The sequence below is a fragment of the Zea mays genome, chromosome 1 (genome assembly GCF_902167145.1).
Source record: "Zea mays cultivar B73 chromosome 1, Zm-B73-REFERENCE-NAM-5.0, whole genome shotgun sequence".
NCBI classification, from domain to species: Eukaryota; Viridiplantae; Streptophyta; class Magnoliopsida; order Poales; family Poaceae; genus Zea; species Zea mays.
This window is the reverse complement of record NC_050096.1, coordinates 291993641-292021092: the sequence shown is the minus strand read 5'-3', so window position 1 is coordinate 292021092 and position 27452 is coordinate 291993641. Positions and strand designations below refer to the sequence as shown.

At 49.0% G+C, this 27452-nt stretch overlaps 2 protein-coding genes and 2 pseudogenes across 14 annotated transcripts; 2 read left to right on the top strand and 2 right to left on the bottom strand.

Annotated features, from left to right (window-relative positions):
* Positions 1–21084, bottom strand: LOC100273403 (Putative ALA-interacting subunit 2). Of its 2 annotated transcripts, XM_035964858.1 has the most exons (9): positions 20989–21084; positions 20650–20772; positions 8805–8866; positions 8640–8714; positions 8433–8549; positions 2330–2400; positions 1897–2194; positions 727–1016; positions 1–529 (listed from the first exon to the last, which is right to left on the bottom strand). In XM_035964858.1, exons 3-9 carry the CDS (start codon positions 8817–8819, stop codon positions 475–477), a joined length of 921 nt encoding a protein of 306 aa, XP_035820751.1. In that variant the 5' UTR covers positions 8820–8866; positions 20650–20772; positions 20989–21084; the 3' UTR covers positions 1–474. The 2 variants fall into 2 exon arrangements, with proteins under 2 accessions (XP_035820751.1, NP_001141312.1); NM_001147840.1 differs by lacking the exons at positions 20650–20772; positions 20989–21084 and adding an exon at positions 10059–10185 and having other exon boundaries at positions 41–529.
* LOC103644136 (uncharacterized) lies at positions 9787–19997 on the top strand. Of its 10 annotated transcripts, none has more exons than XM_035960549.1 (7): positions 9787–10612; positions 11798–12044; positions 12757–12880; positions 13966–14306; positions 14423–16169; positions 17542–17792; positions 18015–19968. In XM_035960549.1, the coding sequence occupies exons 1-7, from the start codon at positions 10518–10520 to the stop codon at positions 18084–18086; spliced, it is 2877 nt and encodes a 958-aa protein (XP_035816442.1). In that variant the 5' UTR covers positions 9787–10517; the 3' UTR covers positions 18087–19968. The 10 variants fall into 10 exon arrangements, with proteins under 10 accessions (XP_035816442.1, XP_035816456.1, XP_020395660.1 ...); XM_035960563.1 differs by having other exon boundaries at positions 10401–10612; positions 14416–16169; positions 18012–18403; XM_020540071.2 differs by having other exon boundaries at positions 10401–10612; positions 14416–16169; positions 18015–18398.
* On the top strand, positions 18653–19993 carry LOC114711037 (mTERF-like protein pseudogene; annotated as a pseudogene). The gene has a single exon (NR_163190.1). The product of NR_163190.1 is annotated as an mTERF-like protein pseudogene (transcript).
* LOC103644138 (recQ domain protein pseudogene) lies at positions 20868–23766 on the bottom strand (annotated as a pseudogene). Its single transcript, NR_163494.1, has 6 exons — positions 23485–23766; positions 22770–23341; positions 22031–22637; positions 21569–21633; positions 21289–21363; positions 20868–21195 (listed from the first exon to the last, which is right to left on the bottom strand). The product of NR_163494.1 is annotated as a recQ domain protein pseudogene (transcript).
* Between the last annotated feature and the right edge of the window lie 3686 nt (positions 23767–27452).

The window sequence follows — 27452 nt, the reverse complement described above, 5'->3', positions numbered from 1 at the left end:
TATTCGGTGATGGAGAGAACTCCAAGAACACACCCGATGTAAATAAATGTTGTCCCAGCATGAGGAAAGAAGGGAGCCCTTTAAGATTTCAGGGCTGATCAGGTATTACATCTCCCTCGATGGACAACGGCCAAGCCAGAATAACCACTTTTCATTAGTCACAGCAGCCACCAGAGTTTCTCTGTGCAGATCCGCACCGGATTAGCGGATTCCACAGTTTCCACCACAATTTCATTTTCAAATTACCGTGCGCATTCTGGAATAATAATAATAAAAACTCCCGGTGTTGACCTTGATGCCCAGCGCATGTGTCGGAATTGGAACTAGTATTTCTGATGGACATGGTGTACGCAGTTTCTTTTCATCATCTGGGATTAACCTTGCGGCACAGTGTCTGACATGTTTCAGATACAGATGTGTAATACTGATTCATGTGGAGGCGCCCTCATAGATGGTAGATACAGGCGGGGCCCCTTAGCTATTGCTGTTTTTCCTGTTCCAGGATAGGCAATTGGGGTCACCTTGCGGCCTGCGGGTTCATCAAACACGAGACGAGTTACATAGCTTAAAAACGACCGCAAAAAATACACCAAGCTTTTTTAAAGAAAAAAAATAAGGATGAGCAGGAGGTTCCGTCCTTTCGCACGTGAATGCACACAGCCCATGGGTTTGGTTCTTATGAAAGATAACAAGCAGAGATGCAGATGACGTGAGCTTATTGTTTACCTTGGGTACTTCACATGGATCAGAGCAAAGAGAATCGATATGATGATGCTCAACGAACCAGTGACAATATAAGCGTGTCCAAGGAAGTCGTTCTTGCCGCCTAGCCAGGACGCAGTCGACAGGACTATGCTCTTCTTTCCACCAAAAGTGTAGGTGTTGTAATTGTTTCCTACGAAAATAGCTATGGTCTCATCCGCATGCAGGTCGTCTTCAATCACACCATAGAGCTTTCGAAATTTGGGGAGAGCGGATGTCCTCATCCACACAATAAGGTCTTCCTGTTCACTCAGCTGACCAAAAAAAAAAAGATGTGACTGTTCAGCTCACTTAAAACAGGCTGGCAGTTTGACAATACATTGACTGAAGGCAAAGTGTGCATTTGGCAATCCTATTAGCTATTGAGCATTGAGCAACCTATCGTCTATCCAGGGCCGGCCCTGAGGGGGTGCGGAGGGTGCGGCCGCACCGGGCCCCAAAAACAGAGGGCCCCTTAGTCATTGGACGTTAGCATTTTTTCCTATTAAATCTATCTATTCTAGACACAAATACACAAAGAGCAATGTGCTATCGACCAGTCTCGTTTAGATTGTTAAACTCATGTCTCAATTATTTATTGAATACTCCATCCGTTTCAAAATAGTATTTGTTTTAGCTCTTTATTTTTATGTTTATATTCAACTAGATGATGATGAATCCGCTAAAGAAGCAAAACGAATTCTATTGCGATATAGAGAGAGTATTATTTACTATACACATGATGGTTGCATCGGCAGAGAGAAGCTTTTTAAAATTGAAATATTTTTGTGAACTATTTATGGTCAATAATAACTAAAAGATGTTAAATGGCTTGGCATTCTATATATCGAAAAAAATTGTTGGATGAGATTGATCTCAATGATATAAACGATGACTTTGTATCACAAAATGTTATAAAATATCTTTAATGATATCAGATAACAAGTACGCGTTTTTGGCTATATTTTACATTTGTTATCTTATAAACATCAAAACAGTACATAATAATTTTTGTACGTAAAATATTTGATACTATATGTATAATTATATATTTATGTGTGGATGGGCCTCAATATCAGATTTCGCACTGGGCCCCTGAAAAGTCAGGAACGGCCCTGCGTCTATCAACAGTGCTTAGTTTATCAGAGTACTCACTGGGACAGTAGGGTCGAGTTTCCCCCCTCCAATCAAGGTTCCGTTCTGAAAGTTGGAAGGAAACACATGTTTGCCAAACTTATGCTCCCGGTCGCTCTTCCATGAAATGTTTTTCCTGTTGACCTTTATTTCCTTGGACCCACGAGTAAAACCATATGTATCATTGAATAAGCTCCAGGCAATCAAGCCGCAGGGAACAATTGGGGAACCATTATTATCCCACTCAACAGGACTGCACGAGTCGGCCGTGTATTTTGCCCCAAAACGCAGCTGTTTATCGCTTCTACTTTTGACATACCTGTTCATCATTGATAAGTTTCCTTTTTCAGCAAGATCAATAAAAAACATTATTGCCATCCAACAGATACAATGGCCATGTATTAAAAAGAAAGTTAAAATGGGCAAGGAACTAAATAAATGATGTTATAACTACCTGCGGTGATTCTGATAGAAATTCTCAAGTTCATAATAAACATAAATTGGTGCTCTCATGTATTCCAGAACCTGCAGATGTCCATGCCACAGTAAAATAGAAATTCAAAGAGAAGAAGAAATATAGTCTGATGCATTCTCAGGTCGCCAAGCTGAACTTAGGAATTTAGCTACTAATCACAAACGAAGAAATATAGACTGCAGAAATGGACAAGATAAAGATGACTTCTGTTACAATTGTTGGAAACTGAACCCATGCCCCTAACCAGGGATGGGGAGTAGTATTAATAGGCTTAGTAGCTGGGCCAGACCCATTACAGTGAGGGGTAAAACGGTAATTACATGGGGAACACCCCAAACCCTAGACGGGTAGTCTAACACCCCCCGCAGTCACAACTCTATCCTGTACAGATGTTGAGACTGGATCGAAAGTCTAAGAATACACTCGACGGTAGTCCCTTGGTGAAGATGTCGGCGAACTGCAGCGTGGTGGGGACGCTGAGAACCCGAACGTCACCGGCAGCGACACGCTCGCGGACGAAGTGTAGGTCGATCTCTACGTGCTTCGTGCGCTGATGCTGCACGGGGTTGGTGGAGAGGTAGACCGCACTGACGTTGTCGCAGTAGACGAGTGTGGCGCGCTGAAGAGGACAGTGGAGCTCGTGGAGGAGCTGGCGCAGCCAGGAGGCCTCTGCCACACCATTGGCCACGGCACGGTACTCGGCCTCAGCGCTGGAGCGAGAGACGACGGGCTGCCTCTTGGCGGCCCAAGAGACGAGGTTGGCGCCAAGGAACACGGCGTAGCCGGAGGTGGACCGGCGCGTGTCGGGACAGCCAGCCCAGTCAGCGTCGGAGTAGACCACGATCTCCGACGTCGGGGATGGGCGGAGTAGGAGGCCGTAGTCGAGGGAGCCGCGGAGGTAGCGCAGAATCCGCTTGAGCGCAGTGAGATGGGGCTCCCGCGGAGTGTGCATATGCAGGCACACCTGCTGGACGGCGTAAGCGATGTCGGGCCTGGAGAACGTGAGGTACTGGAGCGCGCCGGTGAGGCTCCGGTACGTCGCGTCGGCGACCGGAGGCCCGTCGTCCTCAGAGAGCTTCGCCTGAGTGTCGACAGGCGTGGAGCAGGGCTTGCAGTCAGACATGCCAGCCCGCTCCAGGATGTCGATGGCGTACTGGCGCTGGTGGAGGAAGAGACCCTGAGGCCGACGTTCGGCGGTGATGCCGAGGAAGTGGTGTAGGGGCCCCAGGTCCTTCATCCCGAACTCCCGCTGAAGGGCGACGATCGTGCGGTGTAGAAGGTCGGCGGTGGATGCCGTGAGCACAATGTCGTCGACGTAGAGCAGGAGGTAGACGGTGTCGTCGCCGCGCCGGTAGATGAACAGGGACGTGTCCGACTTGGCCTCGACGAAGCCGATGGAGGCCAGGTAGGAGGCGAAGCGACTGTACCAAGCCCGTGGCGCCTGCTTGAGGCCGTACAGGGACCTATTCAGCCGGCAAACCAGATCCGGACGGTTAGCGTCGACGAAGCCGGTGGGCTGGCTGCAGTAGACAGTCTCCGTCAGAGTGCCATGGAGGAAGGCATTCTTGACATCGAGCTGATGGATCGCCCAGTCGCGGGAGAGGGCGAGGGAGAGGACGGCGCGAACAGTGGCGAACTTGACGACAGGGCTGAAGGTCTCGTCGTAGTCCACTCCGGGGCGCTGGGTGAAGCCCCGAAGGACCCAACGGGCCTTGTAGCGGTCGAGGGAGCCGTCCGAGGTCAGCTTGTGGCAAAATAGCCACTTGCCGGTGACCATGTTGGTGCCTGGTGGACGCGGCACCAGGTCCCAGGTGTGGTTGGCCAAGAGGGCCGCGTACTCCTCCTCCATAGCACGACGCCAATGTGGGTCGGCGAGGGCAGTGCGAACGGAGGAGGGCACCGGGGAAGCGTCGGGTGGAGTGCCAGACGTAGCAGCTGCCAGGATTAGCCGGTCGACAGGGCGGAGAACGCCAGCAGCGCGCCGAGTCACCAACGGGTGGACGTGCCCGGGGTCGCGGTGGATGGCGACCGGGTGGTAAACGGACGACTCGGAGCGAACCGCCGGAACGTCGGGAGTGGCTGGTGGGGCCGGCTCGCGGCGGTGATAGACGACGGCGGGGTCGGCGAACCGGGCCGCGCTCGTCGACGGGCCCGAGTCGAGGGGCGCCGAGGTAGTGGCGTGGCCGCGGCGATGGTAGACGAGTGCGGGGTTGGCGAAGCGAGCCGGAGTCGACGGGACCGCGCGTGGCGCATGCGGGGTCGACGGGGCCGCGCGTGGCGCAGGCGGGGTCGACGGGGCCGCGCGTGGCGCAGGCAGGATCGATGGGGCCGCGCGTGGCGCAGGCGGGGTCGACGGGGCCGCGTGAGGCGCGGAAGAGGTCGTAGTGGCCGCACGAGGAGCAGGTAACGGCGCAAGACGGGGAGCCGGAGGTGGGGGAGGAATCGGATCGGACTCGAGGAGGGAGTCAAGATCGGTAGGTGGGGTGGAGCCAGCAAGGGGAAACACATCTTCGTCGAAGATGACATGACGAGAGATGATGATGCGGTGGGAGGTGAGGTCCAGACACCGATACCCCTTGTGGTCAGGGGAGTAGCCAAGGAATAGACAGCGGGTGGAGCGAGGAGAAAGCTTATGTGGAGCGGTAGCGGAAGTGTTAGGGTAGCAGGCACAGCCGAACACGCGAAGGTGATCATAGGAAGGGGCTGTACCGTATAGGGCGAAGTGAGGGGTAGGGTGGCGCACCGCCTTCGAGGGAAGACGGTTGAGGAGGTGGGTAGCGGTATGCAGGGCCTCTGCCCAGTAGCTGGCAGGGAGAGACGCCTGGAAGAGGAGGCAGCAGAGCATATTAGTGGTGGTGCGGATCATGCGTTCGGCTCGGCCGTTCTGTGCAGAGGTGTAGAGGCACGAGAGACGCAACTGGACGCCATGAGTGAGGAAGAAAGAGCGAGAGGCGTTGTTATCGAACTCGCGGCCATTGTCACACTGCAGAGCACGGACCGGGCGACGAAACTGAGTGGATACCCAGGTGAAGAAGTGTGTGAGGGTGGTGAATGTGTCCGACTTCAACCGAAGCGGGAAGGTCCAGAGAAAATGGGAAAAATCATCCAAAATCACCAAATAGTATTTATAACCAGAAAGACTGAGTACAGGGGAGGTCCAAAGATCACAGTGAACCAAGTCAAAAGCCTGCTCAGCCCGAGAAGAAGAAGTAGTAAATGGGAGACGAGTATGTCGGCCTAACTGACAAGCATGACAGAGACCCTCAAAATGTCCCCTACTATATGAAGGATCAAGACTACTGGTAATCTTGGTCATGACGTCGGGTCCAGGATGGCCGAGACGACGATGCCATGTGGTGGAGGAGGTGGAGACTAGGACAGGGGGTGGAGACACGCCGGCGGTGGAGGGCTGGAGCGTGTAGAGCGGCCCCGAGCTGTCACAGCGGGCGAGAAGGGTCCTGGTGGCCAGATCCTTCACAGAAAAACCAGAGGGGTCAAACTCAATGGAACAGGAGTTGTCTGTGGTGAATCGACGAACAAAAAGAAGATTGTGAGTGATGTGGGGAGCTACGAGAACATCGTTGAGGTAAAACGGCCCAGGGAGAACCAAGGCACCTACTGAGGTGACTGGCAGAGTGGAACCGTTTCTAACGACGATCGAGGATGGGTGAGAGGGGAGGGGGGATGAGAGCGAGAGAGCGTGCCTGTCGTGGGAGTGGTGTGGTACGAGGCACCGGAGTCGATCACCCAGTCGGAGGGGGGTGGGGTCATCGCCATGGTGCTGAAGGCAGCAGCGAGGGAGGCGTTGTCCCAACCACCGACCGGCGGGGACCAAGGCGTCGAGGTGTGGGTCCCCGGGGGCAGGAGCGCGGGCGGGGCCTGGGGCACGACAGGGACACCGTAAGGAGGCGCGCCGTAGTGAGGTGCAGTCAGGAGGGCCGGCGCCGGAGGATGGGAGGCACTCGGTGTCTGGCCCGGCCACATGGCGATGGTCCCGGTCCAGGGGTTGTAGAATGACGGCCACGCGTGGCCGCCACCCCGGCCTGAGGGACCACCACGAGAGGAGCCGCCACTCCCACAGCCGCCCTTGCGGGAGCGACGACCCCCGTCGGTCGTGGAAGTCGGACGAGGGGCCGCCGGGACGGCGGGTGGGGGGCGGGTGGGAGCCCCGGTCGACGGAGGACGGGTGGCCTGGCCCCCTGAAGGTGGCAGACCGCTGGTAGGAGTGCTGTAGAGAGCCGAGGCAGGAGTGGGTGCCTCATTCGCCATGGTGAGCTCCTCAAGGAGAAGCTCGTTCCGCACGGCGTGGAAGGTGGGGAAGGGCACGCTTCGCTTGATGAGAGCCTTCAGGTGGCCGTAGCGAGGGCTGAGGCCACGCAGGAGGTTCAGCACCAAGGTACGATCGGCAACTGGCTCGCCGAGATCGCGGAGAGAGTCAGCCAGGCCCTTCATCTGGCGGCAGTATTCGCCCACGGAGAGGTCCCCCTGAGAGAACAGGTGGAACTGGGCGTCGAGGTGGAGCGCCCGCGCATCCCGATTCCCGAGGAACTGATCCTCGAGAGCGAGCCACGCCTGGCGCGCAGTGTCCGCCTGGTCGCGGATGATGTCCTAGAGCTCAACGGTGATGGTACCGTGGAGCCACGAGAGGACAACGCTGTCCATGAGGCACCAGGAGCGAGGCGGCGGAGCGTCGTGGTCGATGAGGACGTGGTCGTCGAGGACGAACCTCCGCAGCGTGAGAAGGACCTGTCCTCGCCAACGGGGGTAGTGGGGAGACGCCGGATCCAACACCACGGACACGAGAGCCCGGATGTTGTGCAGACCTGCGGCTTGAGCGTGGAGAGCGGCGATGAGGTCGGCGTCGAGGTCAGAGGCGAGGGGGTCCTCCGGGGGTTCCACAGGGGCGACCGGTGGGCGGCCGAGGAGGCGCTGCGTGGTGGCCATCTGGGTGGTCAGAGCGGCACCCAGGGCACGCTCACGCTCCAGGGCGAGGGAGGCGGCGCGCTCACGCTCCCGCGAGGCCATCACAGCCGCCTGGATCGTAGCGAGGGTGTCGCCGAGTGTGGAGTCGGTACCGGGGGGTGCCGCGAGGGCAGGAAACCCCGGTGGAGAGCCTCGACGGTGGGCCGGGGAAGAGATGTCGCGGATGGGCCGTAGGCCGACGATGTAGGGAGCCTCGGCATCTGCCACGGAGCGGCCGAGGCCCATGGGGTGGGTCTGGCCGGTAGCAGGAAGGCCCAGGGAGGCGACGCCGGCGGCCAGGGAAGCGGGGGCCGCGCCCAGGCCCGCGGTCAGGGGCGGTTGCGCCAGGCCGGCGGTGTGCGCGTCCGGGGGGAGGTCCGCCATGGTCAGAGGGCGCGGCGGCGGGCAGCAGAGGGCTGCTGCGGCGGTGGCGAAGGGGGAGGAGGGCGCGCAGGCAGAGGAGGGCCGGCGGCGGCAGGCACTGGCAGGGCGCGCGCGGATCCGGGGATGAGGGCGCGCAGGCAGAGGAGGGCCGGCGGCGGCAGGCACTGGCAGGGCGCGCGCGGATCCGGCGGGTGGGCACGCCGGAGATGGAGGGCGCGGCCGGGGAGAGTTGGGAAGCAGAGAGGGCGTGGACGGGGCTGCTCGGCGCGCGACGGTCGGGGCTCGGCGCGCGGCGGGCGGCGGCTGGAGACCGGCGGCCGTCGCAGGGGAGATGAGGGAGGGGCGCGGACGTCGGCTGGGGGCCGGCGGCCGACGCAGGGGAGAGGAGGGAGAGGCGCGGACGACGCAGGGGAGAGGAGGGAGAGGACTGGGGGCCGGCGGCCGTCGCAGGGGAGAGGAGGCCGGCGGCTGCAGGGGAGAGGAGGCCCCTGGCGGCTGCGTAGGGGAGAGGATGCCCCTGGCGGCGGCTGTAGGACAGGGAAACAGGAAACCTAAACCTAGGCTGATGATACCATGTTGGAAACTGAACTCATGCCCCTAACCAGGGATGGGGAATAGTATTAATAGGCTTAGTAGCTGGGCCAGGCCCATTACAGTGAGGGGTAAAACGGTAATTACATGGGGAACACCCCAAACCCTAGACGGGTAGTCTAACAACAATCACATAACGATCTACCTTCGCTTCCAGAGTACAGTTCTTAGAAATCGAGCTGTCCTTAATATAAGCTTGCCTATTTCCTCTGTAAGCATCAGGCACACAGTCAACATCATAGCGGTAGATGATTTCTGCAATCTGAACCGGAATAATGAGCACATCAGTTATACCTTGCGGTATAAAGATTAAAGGAAACATCAGTATCTACCAGAGGGAGCAGAACAATACATGATTTGAAGTTTGGAGACAAAGAAGCCCGAAAGGTATGAAAATTATTCCGATAATCAAGAACATTGCTATTATCTGAAAACAGTGAAGTAAAATATCATCATTTGAACTGCATATGAAACAGTCTATATGCCAAACCTGTCGATAGGATCAGAGCAAACTTACACATCCAGGTGTCATTGCTGGCTTCCAAGCTGGGAGGTTCTGCTGGGTGAACCTATAGAAAACTGCAAAACTAACAAACTTTTCAAAAATGGAAAAAAAGAATTGTCAACTCTATGGAGTACTAAACTAGAACAGTACTGCAACGCACAACAATGATAGGAAAATACAGATAATCTGAATTCTCAAAGTTTGTAAAAGAAATCCACCAAATAATCTTCTTATGTCCAGATTCAGTAGTTGCCAATAAAGGAAACACAAGTTAATACAACAAAATCTGCCTGTGGTTGCATCAGTATTGTGTTTCACATGATTCTAAAAAATGATGATACAGATCGCGAGTCCAGATGGTGACTAAGGGTGTGTTTAGTTTCTATGGACTAATTTTTAGTCCCTCCATTTTATTTCATTTTAGTCCCTAAATTACCAAATACGGAAACTTAAATTTATGGACTAATTTTTAGTCCCACCATTTTATTCCATTTTAGTCCCTAAATTGCCAAACACGGAAACTAAACGTATTTGACAATTTAGGGACTAAAATGAAATAAAATGGAGGGACTAAAAATTAGTCCCTATAAAACAAACACCCCCTAACTTTATGCCCACCATGATTATTAGCTAAAAGTTCATTTATTGTTAGGTCCCGTTTGGTTACTTTAGTCCAGTGACTAAAATTTAGTTAGGAGACTTCTACGGACTAAAATTATTTAAAACACATTAAATGAATCATAAGAGGACTAAAATACCACTTAGCATTCTTCCGCAATTAGTACAACTGATAAAACAAGGGCAAAAACTGGAATTTATATGGTTTAGTCCTTTTTGGTCACCCCTTGAGGGACTAGAGACTAAAACAGTTTAATCACTATTTTAGTCCCAGCGTTTGCCAATTTAGGGACTAAATGGGACTGAAATGGAGCATTAGTCCCTTATACCAAACGGGGCCTTATAAAGACTCACCAAATGTAACCTTACATTAGCATAGCATGCACACACCTCAAATGCTGTTCAGATAAATGGATTGTAATTGTAAGCAAGCAACCTCCGTAACATGTAAGACCAAATCAACAATGCGAACTGCAATTTTACGCTCGAATTAAGCGTTTATGCAATCCCACGATCGCGCGAGCTACTAACCCTAGCATCTGAGGGCTGAGGCTACTATCTCCCGCAGACCACACCGCTCCTGAGCGTGGAAACCTAGACGCGACGCGACCGAATCGAAGCCAGCCCAGCCATCAGATCGTGACTCACCTCCCGATCTCGCAGGCACGAAGCCGCGCCTCGTCGCGGCGCCGGACGCGGAGGTGCTCGCTTCGTCCATCTTCTCCCGCCACGAGCTCGGTCGCCGCACAGGCCCTCGTCAGCGGCTCGCCGGAGCCCGTGCTCCGCAGTCCGACCCGCCGGGGGATCCGACCGCAGAAGAAGAGTGGAGAGTCCACTTGCTGCTCGATGAAAAGGAGCCCATGGGCCCACTAAATCTTGAGGGCCTATCTAATTCACGTGGGCCTTATGGGCCCAACTCCCGGGGGCGCTCGAATTGACGGCGTGAGATGGATACTAACGGTGACTAACGGTCGATGTAACGGCCGCATCAATGCGCCGCCCGGCGCGTCGCGATCGGGGGAATCTTTTCCCCATTTCGTTTCGCCCAGGAGCGACAGGCGCGGGCGCCACGGAGTGTGTGTGAGAGAGAGATAGAGAGAGAGGGAGATGCGAGAGGAGGTGAGGAGCTCGTCGGGGGCGGTGGCAGAAACGCCGATGGCCGTCGCCCGGTCCTCGTCGCCGCCGCACACCCCGGTAGCCAGGTACGGTGGCGGTCGCGCCTCGGGACCTCTCTACTTTTGGTTGTAGATTCTCAGCTGTAGGCGCTGTTGCTTGGTTAGGGAATCGGGGTCTCAGTGCTCGGATTGGTGGCGAGGGTGTTGGTTCTGCGTAAGAAAGGTAGATTTTACTTCGTCCAAAAGACCTATTGTAGGATTCGAGGTAGGATTTGCCGAGGCGGTGGCTCAAATTCGATTATGGAATTTTGATTGGACTCTAGGACACTCCTTTGTAGGGGAAAGCATGAGATATTTGATGGCCAACATCAGTTATACGTCCATGGTCGGCGAAAATCAAGTGTAGCTGGCTGAGCTTTACTTCTCCTTTTGGCTGCAAAACGCCAGGATTTGAGTTGCTAGATTGGTTCCTGCTGCTGTATAGTGTTACAGATTAATGAACGGTAACAATGAATGACATAATTCTGCGATTAGAGCTTACACGTGTTTGCCACCAAATATTATGATTAGGGGGACATGCTACATTTGTGCTGACTTCATGCTATTATATTCTAATGCTGGTTTGGTCACAGTGCAGCAATTGAGATTTGAGAAGGATTGCAGTTTGCAAAAATCAGTGGAGAATGTGGCACATTTGATGGTGTGGAGACTGGTAGCATAGGATTGACTATTGAGCCACTGGAGCTCATGGTAGCCTTGTTAACTATAGATCTAGGTAGCTTATTCTCAATTCATTTTTTGATGTTAGATCTGAACATGGTGCTATAGTTTCTATGCTTGAATGCTAAAACCTGAAAACAGTTATTTTATTTGGATGACAAGCTAACTTGTCACGGCTGGTACCATGCCAACGGCGCGAACAAATCTACAGCTGGCGTATACATATTTGGTGTTGGTATGTCATATGTATGCATGGGCACACAAGGTAGAGTTAGCCTCTGTCTTATAAGCCACTGCCATGCAAAGGTAGAACCCAGACAACGAACTAGAAAGGAATCAAATCGGAGAGGAACCTTTTCTCGTCCATTTCCCCAAGTTATCTCTGCTTGTGATCTTGCTCACGTCCCGGCACCTTTCCGCGGCTGCGGGTAGTTACATAACGTCAATGCGAACCTTTTCTGTACGGAATTCATAAAGCAAGAAATAATCCTTTCTACAGATTTTTGTCATTCTTTTTTAAAAGCTTGCACTGAAGCCCCTTTTTCTTTTCAGTTCCGTCGGTGCCTCGTCACCTGCTATGCAAACTAATGTTGCAAGCATAGATTGGTTGGGTGGCAAACAAGCTTCCAGAGTTGACTCGTCGTCGCAAGTTGCTGCACATGCTTATCACCCTTCCCATAGTTTTGATGCAGCTGGCACTGCTATGGATTCTGCACCATCATGCAGACCATGGGAACGTGGAGACTTACTTCGTCGACTGGCAACATTTAAGCCTTCAACTTGGGCTTCTAAACCGAAGGTATCTTCCCTAGTTGGGACTACTATAGGGTCTACGCCTCTACGGTGTGTCATTTCACATGCTTTAGGTTTTCTCTTGTGGTGTGTTGCATGTACCATATATTGCTCCTTTGGGCTTTAGTATACAACTAAAGAGGATTCATCTCTCCCCACCCAAGTCCCTGAACTCCATAATGATACAATAAAGTTGGCTGAACATTTCTTTTGTCACCATTTGTTGGTGGCAGTAATACAAAACATGCCATAGGTCTGAAAATGTGACCATGGAATCATGACCAAAATCATTATGCACATATAGACCTCTCCACTTTCATATCAGCTATAACATAAAATTCTTGCTTTGATATATTGGAATTCGAAAGAAGTTACTCTTTCAACGTTTTGCTCATTGCAAGTGGCATTTAAATAATGATGTTTACTTTGCTTGAAACTGCATGTTGCTTTCAGCAGCTGAGTATCAAATTGCATAATTTATAGTCTTGCTACCACATCTTGGTGGTGAGTACTCAGTAGAAGTGTAGAACACCAATATGGTCTGATTGCTGTCCTAGTTGCACTATCCAATTTGGTAACCTTGTCTTTCTTTAAAATGAAGCCTGGTACTATGTTAATCTGGCCAGGCATTTGCTGGATGCTTGCTTGACCTTTATAGGGATCCTTCAGCTTCTGAATTTCTTAATATTAGTCATGTGATTTTGTGTTCATTTTTCCAGGCTGCTAGTTCTTTGGCCTGTGCTCAGAGAGGTTGGGTGAATGTTGACATGGACAAAATTGAATGCGAGTCATGTGGCACACATCTAATCTTCAATGCATTGACATCCTGGTCCCCTGTTGAAGGTATGTTTTGTCTTGATACACTTTTGTTTTCTGATAAATTTACTGCTATGCTAAGTGGCTGGTTGTTATGTGTAGCTGTCTTACAAGTTACATTTCTTTGCTCTGCTACTAACTGTAAGGGTGGAGATTAGTGCATGCCATGTACTCATACTGTATTTTGAACGATCACCTATAATCTTTTAGTGTAACATTATTTCTCATTACGATAATAAGGCATTTATGTGCTCGGTTGGGGGGGGGGGATGGTTACTGAATATCCAACGAACTTGTAGTTTATGCAAATTCTTTTTCAACCCATGACACTGTGCATTCAATTTATAATATTTTACTTATGATAACTAGTTATTTACCGGCGAATTTGCCAATGCTTGTATTTCACCCTGTTGTTTACTTTGACGAGTTATGTTCAACAGCTAGAATACATATAACTTGAGTCAGATCATATATATATTTACTGTTCTATACGGAAAGGTAGTCAAGAATTATATATGCAGATATTATATGGCAAACATTTGCTCCAAAGAATCATGAACAGAGTTGGATATTCTGAGGTGAGAGTAGAGTTTATACATAGGACATATCACAGTGTTTTCAGTCACCTCATGGGAATATAGAGGGTATTTTTGTAGAATACAAGATTATTCTAACTTTCTAAGTTGGAAAATTGAACTAGTGTGTAAACTACTCTGACCCTGGCCTCCACTTACACAATCATCTTTGCATCAGAAACTCCAAATGTTTAGGATTCTAGTAGCAGCAATGAATGCACCTTTGTTATTGAACCATGCTTAGAGATTTAGGGTCTTACATAAAAATGTATGGGTGTCCAATATTTTGAATTATTGATCAAGTAACATCTGACATGACTCAAAAGAAAAACTATCTGCAATGTACAGTCTCATGACTGTTATTACTTGTGTCTTACTATTGTGCTAAGCTGGTATAGATTAGCACATCTCTGTTTGCAAACTGAATTTTGTTCAGCTGTGAAACCTTTCTTTTTGCCTACCCCAACTTGCTTGGTACTGAAATGCTTTGTTTTTTTAATGCTGTTTTGTGAAACTTTTCTTTGTATCTTCTACTAGTTGCAAATGCTGGAGAATCCTTTGCCGAGCAGCTTGATGCAGCACACCAGAATAGTTGTCCCTGGAGAGGCAATAACTGTGCTGACAGCTTGGTCCAGCTTCACCTTACACAATCAGCTCTTATTGGAGGTTTTAAAGACCGCTGTGATGGGCTTTTACAGTTTACCTCTCTTCCTGTGATTGCACCATCTGCAATTGAGAACATGAAGCTTACAAGGAGTGTACAAATTGATCATCTGTTGTCCCAATCAATTACCTTTTTATCTGGTATTCTGGGCTGCAGAGCAGAGAGTACAGCAGGAATTGATATCCACCAAGATTTCTCTTGTAGCTACTCTCAAGTATGCTGGTCCCTTTTCATGTACACATGCTATGTTTTTTATTGGCGCTAACATGCTATTATCTTGCGTTGCCTCCAGCTTCTTTAATTTAGGTGCTTTTATCAATGAGTTTGTAGGCACAAAAGCTCATAAGCCTGTGTGGATGGGAGCCTAGGTGGCTTCCAAATGTTCAAGACTGTGAAGAAAATTCAACGCATTCAGCTAAAAATTTACCCTCAGTTGGACCTGACGAACGGTTATATCCCCATTTTGTTGAACATAACAAAAATTCATTTTCTGCATCAGCCAAGAAAGATAAGGGGAAAGGCAAATTGCCCGTTGGAGATTCTGGATGCAGCATGAGGTCACCGTTGTTAGATTGTAACCTGTGTGGAGCTACAGTCAGGATGCGGGACTTTAGACCTGTATTATGTCCTTCTCGTTTCAGTCCAAATAACATTGTTGTGCCTGGAACAGGCAGAAAGCTAACACTGACACATGGAGTTAGTGCTGCCAGTGGTATCAATGAGTGGGTTACTGATGGGGTGGAAAGAGGTCAAGATGAAGGGCGTGATGAAGCAGCAACAAATGAGGGAAAACCACTATCACTTGTTGGAGTAGACCTAAACCTAACAATGGCTGGAGGATTACCGTCACCTCAATCTGCCATGCCTGCTATGTCAGAGCGGTTTAATAATGGAGGAATGGGAAGGGATCTGATGATTGGACAGCCTACAGGCAGTGAAGTAGGTGATTGTGAAACCTCATATGAATCTCGGGGTCCGAGTTCAAGGAAGCGTAACCTTGAGGAAGGTGGGAGCACAGCTGACAATCCACAAGATAGGCTGCAGCATGCTGATAGCATACAAGGAAATTTCATTGATCGTGATGGTGAGGAAGTTGATGATGCTGCACAGGATTCAGATGTCCCGAATAAGAAGTCCCGTGGGTTCGATCTGTTTGATGCCTATCGTCCTTCCTCTGGAGCTGGTCCCAGTAGAAATTTGTCCTTTGGCCCTCATGAGGATGCTGGTATGTTCAGTCACTCAAGAGCAATTGACCTGGCAGCTGTTGAGCGTCCGACTGCTAGGGATTCACTGAGAGCATCTTCTGTTATTGCAATGCATACTATTCATACTTCCGAGGAAGATTCTATGGAGAGTGTTGAGTATTACCCAGGTGATGGTAATGATATCGATATGCCTTCTTCTAGTACACAAAGGAACATTGAAATGAATGATGCCTTGGATCTTAACTATAGCAACCAAGCACAGCAAAGTGCTAATGCACATGCTGGTGCTGGAAGCGATGCAAGAGAAATTGGAGGAAGCAGTACAAATGAAGGGGAGGAGGTCATTAATGCTGAAACAGTTCCCCCTTTTGGAAGGGATCAACTTAGTTTAGGAATTAGTGGTGGTAGTGTTGGCATGGGGGCTAGTCATGAGGCTGAAATTCATGGAAATGCTGGTTCTCTGCACAGAACTGAGAGTGTTGTAGGTGATGCTGAACCTATTGCCGAGCTTACTGAGACAATGGGTCAGACTGGTGAATCAGCTCCAGGACCTGGATTAATGGATGAATTTGTACCTGAGGTAGACCGAGATGAACCTCATGGAGACAGCCAAGATACGGTGTCCCGGTCAGTTGGCCAAGCCGACAGTGGATCGAAAATATATGGCTATACCAAAGCTGATTCTGTTGAAAGTGGAGAAAAGATAGGTCATGCCACCGGTAATGGAAGCAGCATGCGTCCTTCTCTTTCTTGCAACGCAGGGATGTGTGCTGGTTTTGATCTGTCTAAAGATGATGTGACACATACTGGCAAAATACTAACTACTGATGATGCATTAATGGGGTTAGATTATGATCCTGGAAATGGATTAGGTACTTTCTTTCAAGCCTTTGCTAAATATAATGTACTCCATCCGTCCCAAAATATAAGTCATTCCAAGATTCTTGGGGAGTCAAAGTTTTTAAAGTTTGACCAAAAGTATAGCGAGAATCATAAAGATTTATGATACAGAATTGATATAGTATGAAAATATATTTAATGGAGAATCTAATGGTATACATTTGATATCGTAAATGTTATTACTTCATTGTATAAATTTGGTCAAACTTGAAAAAACTTTGACTCTCCAAGAATCTTGGAATGACTTATATTTTGGGACGGAGGGAGCAATGGTTTTCCTGTACTGTATCGTTCACATTATTTTTCATGGTTCCATGTTGGCATTTACCTATTAATCAGTTATTCTTCATTTGGTAGGGATACTCTCTGAGCATTCTTTTGGAGTTGTGTGATATACCCTAATATCATAAAACGACTAGCTTGGGACAAGGAGCTCATTCATTGACCTACTCATAGCTGCATTTTCCAGCATTTTTTTTTGTAAAATCTCTCATCTAGGTGTTTTGCTGATGAAGTGGACATGATCCAATATATAAAAAAAACTCAGCCGGGGAGGGAAAGACCGCCCTCCAGGTAATTAAGAAGAGGCCGAAACATGGTACCGGACGAGAAAATCCCCCCCCCCATCACTAGCGGGCCGTCACTGCCCACTCTGCAACGACCTAGCCGGAGGGTGGCGTGTAGGACGTAACCCGGGAGCGGACGGCCACAGCGAGGAGATTTTTTAACCAAGCCCGAAACTTGCCCGCGAGGGGGATTCAACCCAGGACCTGGAGGTGCTACTCGGAAGCCTTAACCATTACGCTACCCTTCCGCCATGATCCAATACCATGAACACCCTTAACAATATATTTTTTCTCGAAAAGCGCAGGAGAACTGCGCCCCATTATATTAATCAAAGGTAGGATAACAAAGGGCAGGAAAGAGCCCGGGTACAGACACTCCTTACGGAGGCCAACAACATGCGTACATAAAACTATCCCTAAAGGACTCAACAACCCTAAACAATATGGCTAGGAGGAGCCAAAATGGGTAAACCCTTGGCTCCTGCTACTTGCCATTTCTCTCTTTCCTCATTAGCAGACTCCAGAAGAAGAGGGAGACTGGGCGAAACTCCATCAAATACCCTTAACCATCTATCTATTCATTTTATTATTAAACCTTCATTTTAATGGAAGTTTTTCTCCTTCTTGGTGGTGGTTCATGCTGGGCTCCTTTCATCTCTAGCCTACCCTACTTTGGGGAAAATGCTTTGTTATTGATGATGATGAACATCATTTAATTCCTGATTATGCTCAGTTGTATTTCTTCTGCTTGTATAATACTTTGTTATTTTCTTCTCAGGAGCTACTAATGGAGAAAATGACTATGAATCGGGTCTGCTGGAATTTGATCCTGTTAAGCATCACAATACTTACTGCCCATGGGTGAACGGGAATGTTGCAGCGGCTTGCTGCAACAACATTGGCTCCAGCTCAAGTAGTTCAGCGCCCTCTGGTTGGCAGCTAACAATAGATGCAGTCGACACGTACCAATCACTTGGTCAAGCCCAAAATCAAATAATGCAATCTGATTCTGCAGCTTCATTATATATGGTAAAGCTTGCTCATCTTGTAATGCAACTATGTCTAGAAAATCTGTAGGAATAACTTACCTCACTGAGAACTTAGATCAACATTATATATTATGGTGTGACAAAAGGCTCGATCAAGAATCTACTATTTGAATTGTGAGTTTTGGATGACCATAAGTCATCCACCCTCTGAACTCCACAGCTAATTTACTATCATTATGGAACTCTACTTGATGTGTAGCAGGATGACCAAATAACTCATAACCGCAAGGTAGGGAGACGGCCTTCTGTGAGCAGAAGCTTTGGGAAGTGCTGATCGGAACTCCTGTAGCTCAAGTGTTTCCTAGACAGAAACAGCATTACAGAAGTTCCAGATTGGTGTAACAGGAGAAACAAAATAATGATAGTCTCAGTAGATTGTTATCACCCCGTGGGTGTGAGCTTATAGCTGTTTTATGTTGTTGCATATTGATACATCATATATATGTGTATTTATATTCCGAAAGGGTTTATTCAACAGTCTTTCATTTGACAGTAACATTTTCAAGCGAACTAGGTACATTATTATGGTGAGATTATGTAAACTTCATATTCATATATTTATCGCCGTTCTTGTTGCGTCCATGTACCTCATCTAATGATATGGTTGTGTTCAGATTTTTCTTCTTCTGTTTCTTTGTATCTGGCTGACTGTTTCTTCGCGCGGGGTGCTATCTGAGAGGCCATCGCCCTCGTCAAATCTCAGCAGCCAATGAGCACCACCCAGAGTGCCAGGTCGTCAGCAACGACCAGATAAAGAAGTGGATGAGATGCCACTTCACTTCACTCCACCCCTGCTTGTATTGTATCCTCGTCTTTTCCCTTCTCTCCGTCTATTTCCAAGCTTTCTCCAGATCAAATCAGAAAGGGGAAGGGAAGAACGGCCCAGCAATGCCGCTCTGCAGCTTCTACGCCTCCACCTCCGTTCCCGTCGTCAAGCCCCAGCAGTCCGTCGCCTCGTCCAAGCCCCCCACCACGGCGGTGGCCTCCGTGGCGACAACTGTGCCGATGCGCAGTGCAGCGACGGTGACGCCAGCCGTGGCCACAACAACGAGCCTAGCGCTGTCTCTGCACCTGCCGGAGCTGCCGTCGCAGGTGAAGGACAAGATCCTGAGCCTGGAGCTGATGGGCGTGGACTATGGGCGCGCGCTGGAGCAGAACCCGGCGCTCCGCGACGCGGCGCCGGAGTCCATCCACGCGGTGGTGTCGTTCCTCCAGTCCCGCGGGCTCCAGTTCAAGGACCTGGGCCGCGTCTTCGGCATGTGCCCGTCCGTGCTGACCGCCAGCGTCCGCGCCGACCTCCGCCCCGTGTTCGCCTTCCTCTCCGCGGACCTGGGCGTGCCGGAGTCGGCGCACCGGCGCGTGGTGATCAAGTGCCCGCGCGTGCTGGCCTGCAGCGTCCGCGACCAGCTCCGCCCCGCGCTCATCTACCTCCGCCGCCTGGGCTTCCGGGACAGCCGCGCGCTGGCGCTGCAGGACCCGATCCTCCTCGTCTCCAGCGTGGAGCGCACCCTGGCGCCGAAGCTGGAGTACCTGGCCGGGCTCGGCATGTCCCGCGACGACGCGGTCGCCATGGTGCTGCGCTGCCCGGCGCTCTTCACCTTCAGCATCGAGCGGAACTACCGGCCCAAGTTCGAGTACCTGGTGGACGCCATGGGCGGCGGCGTCGAGGACGTCAAGGCCTTCCCGCAGTACTTCGCCTTCAGCCTCGAGAAGCGGATCGCGCCGCGCCACCGCGCCGCGGAGGACGCCGGCGTCGCGCTGCCGCTTCCGGACATGCTCAAGGCCACCGACGAGGAGTTCAGGGAGATGCTCGACAAGGAGCGGGAGCTGCACGAGCAGGCAGCGACGACGGACTGATCGATCGGGGGGCTAGTACAGCGGTTTGCACCTGATCCGACTCTCCGAAGCATCCAACCGCCGTCTTCGTGGCGATCGAGTGTCCTGGCCATGACGGTAGCCAGCACATGTAGTCATTTGATTTGAGTAATTAGTAGCCTGTACATATATGCATTGACATTATTTGCTATAGTCACGATTCGTAGCTCATGAGAGAATATGCCTGTTCTTTCTCCATTCCAAGTGAATAAGCACAGAGCTGGAAGTCGTGTCTTGTACACACGTGTAATGAATGAATGTACCAAGTTCATTAGATATTATTTGCTCTGAGCTGCACGCTTGCGCAACACGTCTTGTCTCGTGTGGTTGTAATTAATGGTGTCAAAAGCTATGGTTGAAATCCAAAGGACAAGCAAACAAATGCTAATGGAGCATCTCCAGTAGACAAAAAAAAGTTTTTCAAGTCACTAAAAAGTGTAGAGCTAAATGTTGGATTTTTTCAAACCGTTTCCAATATCTCGCCTCTAAGGAAAAATTCAAGTGAAGTTTCCTTGGCAGCAGGCCAGCAGTTCGGTCTCCTTCACGCGTGGATAGGTCTTGGTCCAATATGCTTATGAACTAGTAAATTACTCGCGCCTAGCGCGAGTCTTTGAGCGATGTGGTTACAGTTACACAATTCTAAAAGTACAATTTGGTAATATATTACCAAAAATATATTCAAATTCGTCTTTTGAGCGGTGTGGCTATTTTTGGTAATACATCATCAAACTAATAATAACCTTTGGTAGCAAAGGAAATAGCTGTCATGGTGATCATGATTGCAGTATAAGTTGAAACCTTATCACCATGCAAAAGTGATTTACAACCAAATAGGTATGATCCGATTAATAAATTTGTAGCATGGAAATTTAAAGATTAGGTACAATATGGCAATACAACTGCGCAACATGCAACATGAATATGTGGAAAAATAAATTAGGTGCATTAAGGCAGAGGCAAACCTCCTCTTTTATATCGAACTTGTCTGAAGTCGACTCTTTAACCAAGGAGCAAATGCATCCAACTGAATTTTCACAAGAAAATATCTGGCAAAGAATTTTCTCATAGCATATTCGTGAACTTCACTGTAAAAAGGGTTGATTGAAGTCATTATGTAGGAAACTTAGAGCAGGTTGGAAATGTAAATTACAAGAAAAAAAGGACAAGACGATAAGATTCATTTGTGCAAAAGACTTTGACTTTTGTTGAATCAGCACGACCAGTTTCCTAGAAAGAGCATAGTAAGATGTCTAGAAAAGAGAAGAAAATGGGAGGGTGGGGGGAATCTGCATGGAATATACATGTATGTATTCTTCTACGATTTCTGGCAAGATACAATGAACCACCTTTAAAAGAACAAATGCTTGAATCAGTCCAGGTGATAAGCAGTGTAACATTGCTTAAAGCTATAGGCTGTCACATTTGAACTTTGTATGCTAGTCAAATGGTCATATCGGTTCAACGTCACTCTTATCAAGACCCATTCTGAATGCCATTGTTGCAACAACCTTTAGTCACAGGGAGGAAGACAACAATGGTGAGACATCAACACATGTGTAATACATTTGATAAAATAGGTTCTGACAAAGAGCTTCCATTACCACTCTTATTTTATTAGAGCAAAAAAGCTTATGTACACGATTCCTATTCTTCTTAAGAAGTCCATTGTGGTACCTCTGCAGAACAAAATCAGATGTAAAGAAACAATAAATGCAACAAATTTCTCTACATATGTATAGATAGAACATGAAGAGGAAATGAATATGTAAGCTTTTCGCAGGGTATATATATGGAAATGTTGTAAGGCAATAAGTCAATATAGACATGAATTAATGGGATACAAATTAAATGGGGCAGGATGGATGTGTTATGTAAACTTACTTATTGTCCTCGGAGTCGAATTTGCTAGAAATTAGAGATGTTTTCATTAAGTGTGTGGGGCCATCCTACAGAATCAGTTAGAAAATAGGCTATGAAGGTGTTAGTAATCTCTGTAACTTGAATATGGAAATGAAAATGTATATCTTGAAGACATGTACATTTATGGGAACCAAATGTGGATTTTGATTTGTCATTATATAAAGTCAATGTGAGTATTTATGTCAGTAACTTGAATATCCCTTACATATTACGATGAAAGTACATGTATGTACGTAGATATAATCATCAGAAACTGCATGTACTATCTATGTATTTGTCAATGTAACATGAATAGAAAATGAATGTATAATGTTACCATGGAGTATATGTATAGAAATGTAGCAAGAAAATAAGTCAATATAGACATGAATCAATGGGCTACAAATAAAACAGGGGAAGGGTGGATGTGGTAATTATAGGTACCTGTTGTTGGAGTTGAAGCTGTAGGAAATTAGAGATGGTTTAGTTCAACACGATGGGTCGACTTGCAGAAATTGCTAGAAAAAATAGGCTAGTAAGCAGTAAGCGATGTAAATAAATAAATCTATAAAGAAAAATGTATATCCTAAAGACATGCACATGCAAGAAATAGTAACAGCTTTTATTGGAACACACAATCTTAAGATAAACCTCATGTCAAAGTTGTATATAGCCATGAGATGTGTACCCATGTCAACATGTATGGTTTACAATTTATGTAGGCACCAGAACTTCAATGTGAACTGTCCCTAAAGACCTTACACTAATAAAATCTTTCACACACGCACACATGAAGTCTTGTGTGAATAGTTTGATAATAGAGAAGAAGCGCAACATTAATAAACTGCGATTGATAATATATAATATCACCAAACTGTAAATCTGCTTCCCTCCAAGTTCATCTCCGCCTGGATATACATATTGTTGACAGAGAATATATCTGTACAAAGTCCATCTTTCGGATGTAAAACTACTTCAGCCAAACCAGAATTCTTCTACAACTGGTTGGAGGAGTATCAAGAACCAGCACATTTCTTATAAAGTATTAGCCCTGCGTGATAAATACAGATAGTCATAATAAATACTAAAAGAAAAATAAAATAGATTTCTGACTTCAGTTTCAGGTTTGCTTTCATATAATATGAGTAGATCCAAAGGATATGAAATAAGGGAACATGACTACCTGCTCATGTGCATACACGGCACTCAACTACTCAATTTTCCACCTTCATTTTGCTGTGGTTAGGGAATGGTGATCCAAATGGGAATGGTCTTTTTTTTTGCTCAATTTGGCTCTATCTTGTATAGTCTATTGCTAGCAATTTCTGCAACTGTGTTTTTTCTTTGCATTTACTGCCCACGCTCTGCAACAAACTGAAAGAGAATTACGAGCAGTTCGTGGCAAGAGTACAATAAATAGAAAATTGCATAGTAGCTGCCTGCTCCTGCACATCATCCTGTAAATTCTTCAATAGTCTAAGAATCAGTGCATTGCCCTTCAGTAGCCTAAACCATCCTTGGGTTGGACTCTGCGATTCAAAGAAGTGAAGATTTAGTTAGAAAAACAAACGTGGTATGTACGTCCATGATCCATCCACACAAAGCCCAAACGTCTGCCCGCAATGGGTGCGCGTCAGAAGGGGATGCGAGCCTGGATCGTGACGGCGCAGCGAAGACATTCGCGCCTCTCAAGCGATGGCCGGACACTGACGTGACGTGTCACTATCCTCGACGAAGATATAATAAATCGAATTACTGTTATAGAAGCAAACAATATATGAGTATATAACTCTCTATTTGACACTCATATATAGCTATATAAAATCACATTTCATATAGCGTTTAGACTTTATACTTTAGACAAATATATCATATAGAAATAATAGTAGTAACATAACCTGGGGTCTGGCCGTCTCGCTGCTGGTGTTCGTCGGCAGCCATGGCGCCATGCGGTTGCTACCCATTGGTGTGGCCTGCGCTGCGGGTGGCCGGTAGCTGGCAGCCGGAGTGCTGGACGCCGGTGGCTGGCAGCCTGGGATCTGCCCGGTGGCTGGCTCCTACCTCGGTGGCTCGGTACCTGCGCTGGTGGCCGGACGGCGCTTGGACTTGGACGCAGCCACGCAGGACGCTTGATGCCTACTGCCTACTGCCTAGGTTGGGGTGGGTGGAGCGGTGTCGCAGTGCGGCAGTGGGCAGTTCACATGCGAAGATGACGACATGGACACTATGACAGGGCAGCTTTGCTCCCGTGGTTGAGAAGCCAAAAAGGCGGACTAAACTGCGCCGTTAGATGAGGAACCTGCGGTCAAAATAAAAAGCGCTGTCGTGGACGCACGTAGGAGCAGATTTCCGTTCTGCTTTAATAATAAGGAAATATCCCATATCCAGACATTGGGAAAAACCTTGCAGATCCTCAATTCTACCCCCTAAATAAAAAAATGTAAACGGCTTTCATCCAAATAGAGGTGGCAATGGTCTCGATCCCCAATTTCCGTAGGATTCATCCATTAGGATTTAGGAGATGAGGATGAGAGTGGTTTCGGAAAAATCGCAGGACAACCGATTTATGTTTGGTGGGGTTGCAATCGTGGACTCACTCCGAATGGTGGATCACATTGATCCGAACGATTGTTTTGAGACGTGTTACATCAGGTGTGCTTGTGTCCGAACAGAGGGAGAGAGAATCCATTTTATACTTCAAGAGACGATCCTTACATGAGAGAGTGTGTGAGTTCTGCAGCTAATGCCCCGCGCGGTAGTGCATGGCGAGCCCCTTGGGTCAGTCTCGGGGCATGCTTGCATACGACATGGCTTCTTCGGACAGGTCGTGACCTGTTGTACTCTTGGTATGGCATTCTGTCTCATTCGATCGGTGTACGAGTCCCTGTAGCTTGCTCGACGCCTACGCCGACGTACCTGATGGGTCCCACAGAACGTGCTCACGGTAAGGTTGAGGTTCGTGTTCAGTACAACTTCATCTTCCGTCAATGCCCTTGCTTCACCCTTCATCATGCACCAGGCGATGTGTCCTGTCCTTTATGGTATGTGGGTCATTATTGTGGAGACTTTGTTGTCGTGGCCCCCCTTGGTGCTGCATACATGGACCAGACATGATTTGGTGATGATGTGTCCTGTCACGGTCGCCGTGGGGCAACAACGTTGGTTGGGTTCCTTCCTTGCAGGCCCGCTTGGCATGAACTTGGTCGTACACCCCGCCTCACAGGCTTGCTCGCGCGGGGACTTGGTCGTTCGCCTCGCCTCGCAGGCTTGCTCGGTGGGGACTTGGTCATTCGTCCCGCCTCGTGGACTTGCTCGGTGGGGACTTGGTCATACGCCCTGTAAGGAAAATGGACCCCGGGCCATTTGGCTAATTGAGTTTTGGTGTTTGATGATTAACACAACCTGTGAACTAATAAGTTTTCTAGTGTTTGTGTTTGTAGTTCACAGGATGCGAAGAGAATTGGACCAAGGCAATGAGGATGCAACACCTCAAAAGAAGACATAAAAAGATGCATAGGAGTCCAATACTCAAGAACAAAGAAGCCCGAAGAAATCAGCAAAGAAATCCAAGATGAGGGCTGTCAGCCAGCGCCTTGTGGCGCACCGGACATTGGTGTCCGGTGTGCACCGGACTGTCCGGTGAGGCACCGGACTGTCTGCGCAGAGAGACCAAAGACAGGCGCTCTCTGGCTGTAGCACCGGACTGTCCGGTGTGCACCGGACTGTCCGGTGTGCCAACGGGCAGACGGCAACGGTCGGATCCAACGGTCGACTGCTACAGGCGTCAACGGTCGGCTGACGTGGCGTGCACCGGACATCTACTGTGCAGTGTCCGGTGGTGCACCGGACTGTCCGTGCACCCGACGACAGAAAAGCTGTTGCTTTCTGTCCAACGGCTAGTTGAGGGTGTGGAGGCTATAAATACCACCCCAACCGGCCATTCTCAAGTGTGAGAGCCCAAGCAACATACCAAGGCATATATTGCACATTTCCAAGAGCTCAAACACCCAAGTGCTTAATAGAATCACTCGGTGATTAGCATAGGTGCTTTGCGAAGTGCTTAGGTTAGTTAGACCGCTTTAGCGCTTGCTCTAGGTGAACCCTAGTTAGTTGAGTGAGTTTTGTAAAACCACACAACCCCTCGGCTCTTGCGTGAGTCGTTGTAATTGTACCGAGTGGGGCGAGAGTCTTGCGAGACCGTGACAACCGCGTTTGTGTCACGGCCGCCACCGTGTACCGGAGGGAACGAGGCCCGCGGCGTTTCGGCCGGAAGCTCGATAGTGGAGACGGCGGGGAGCGTCCGAGAGGTGCCGGAAGCGGAGCACCACTTGCGCGTGGAGAAGGCCCGCGGCTCTCTACGGAGTGACTCGACCGTGGTGCTTGGCCCTCGCGTGGGCTTCCCTTTGCGTAGGGGCACCAACGAGGATTAGTCGGGACCTTGCGCGGTTCTGGATACCTCGGTAAAAATACCGGCGTCATCCACGAGAGTTTGCTTCTCTACTTAGCTCTTTACATTCCGCATTTATATTAAGCATTTAAGTTTCAATCTTGTAGTCATACTTAATTAGTGTAGATTGAAACTTAGCCTTTGCGGTAGAGATAGCAACACTTAGACAAAACCTAGTTTGCACGTTCTAGTTTTGATTATTTGCATAGGTTTTGCTCTAGGGATTTAATTGTGGCTGAAAGGGAATTAGGCTTACACCTAGTTCCTAAATAATTTTGGTGGTTGATTTGCCCAACACAAATCTTTGGACTAACTAGTTTGCTCTAGTATGTAAGTTATACAGGTGCAAAAGGTTTACACTTAGCCAATAAAAAGACCAAGTGTTGGGTTCAACAAAAGGGGAAAGGAACAACCAAAGGCTCCTCTGGTCTGGCGCACCGGACTGTCCGGTGTGCCACCGGACAGTGTCCGGTGCACCAGAGGACTTCAGCTCAAACTCGTCGCCCTCGGGAATTTCCAGAGGCCACTCCGCTATAATTCACCGGACTGTCCGGTGTTCACCAGACGTGTCCGGTGCTCCGAAGAAAGACGCGACTCAGGAACTCGCCAACCTCGGGTTTTCACTCCAGCCGCTCCGCTATAATTCACCGGACATGTCCGGTGTGCACCGGACTGTCCGGTGCAACCTCGGGGCAACGGCTACTTCGCGCCAACGGTCACCTGCGGGTGCATTTAATGCACGCCAGGAGCGCGCAGTCGTCAGGCACGCGGGAGCAGGCGCACCGGACACTCTACAGTGCATGTCCGGTGCGCCACCGGACATCAAGGAGGGCCCCGAAGACAGAACCCCAACGGTCGATCCAACGGCTATTTGGTGACGTGGCTGTCGCACCGGACATGTCCGGTGTGCACCGGACTGTCCGATGCACCATACGACAGACAGCTCCACCAACGGTCAAGTTTGGTGGTTGGGGCTATAAATACTCCAACCACCCCACCATTCATTGCATCCAAGTTTTCCAGCTTCCAACCACTATACAAGAGCTAGCATTCATTGCAAAGCACACCAAAAAGAGATCAAATCCTCTCCCAACTCCACACAAAGCCCTAGTGACTAGAGAGAGTGATTTGTAGTGTTCATTTGAGCTCTTGCGCTTGGATCGCATCTTTTCTTTGGCATTCTTACTTGTGATCAAACACTCACTTGTATTTGAGGCAAGAGACACCAATCGTGTGGTGGTCCTTGCGGGAAGTTTGATTCCCAAGTGATTTGAGAAAGAGAAGCTCACTCGGTCTGAGGGACCGTTTGAGAGAGGGAAGGGTTGAAAGAGACCCGGCCTTTGTGGCCTCCTCAACGGGGAGTAGGTTTGAGAGAACCGAACCTCGGTAAAACAAATCCGCGTGTCTCACTTCATTATT

Coding starts and splice junctions, on each gene's coding strand:
- LOC100273403 (NM_001147840.1), bottom strand. CDS start 10,128: ATGGACGAAGCGAGCACCTCCGCGTCCGGCGCCGCGACGAGGCGCGGC. Junction 8,715..8,804: donor CAGCAATGACACCTGGATGT/GTAAGTTTGCTC, acceptor CACTGTTTTCAG/ATAATAGCAATGTTCTTGAT. Junction 530..726: donor ATCCATGTGAAGTACCCAAG/GTAAACAATAAG, acceptor ATGAACCCGCAG/GCCGCAAGGTGACCCCAATT.
- LOC103644136 (NM_001346920.1), top strand. CDS start 10,518: ATGCGAGAGGAGGTGAGGAGCTCGTCGGGGGCGGTGGCAGAAACGCCG. Junction 12,045..12,756: donor CTTGGGCTTCTAAACCGAAG/GTATCTTCCCTA, acceptor TCATTTTTCCAG/GCTGCTAGTTCTTTGGCCTG. Junction 12,881..13,965: donor ATCCTGGTCCCCTGTTGAAG/GTATGTTTTGTC, acceptor ATCTTCTACTAG/TTGCAAATGCTGGAGAATCC.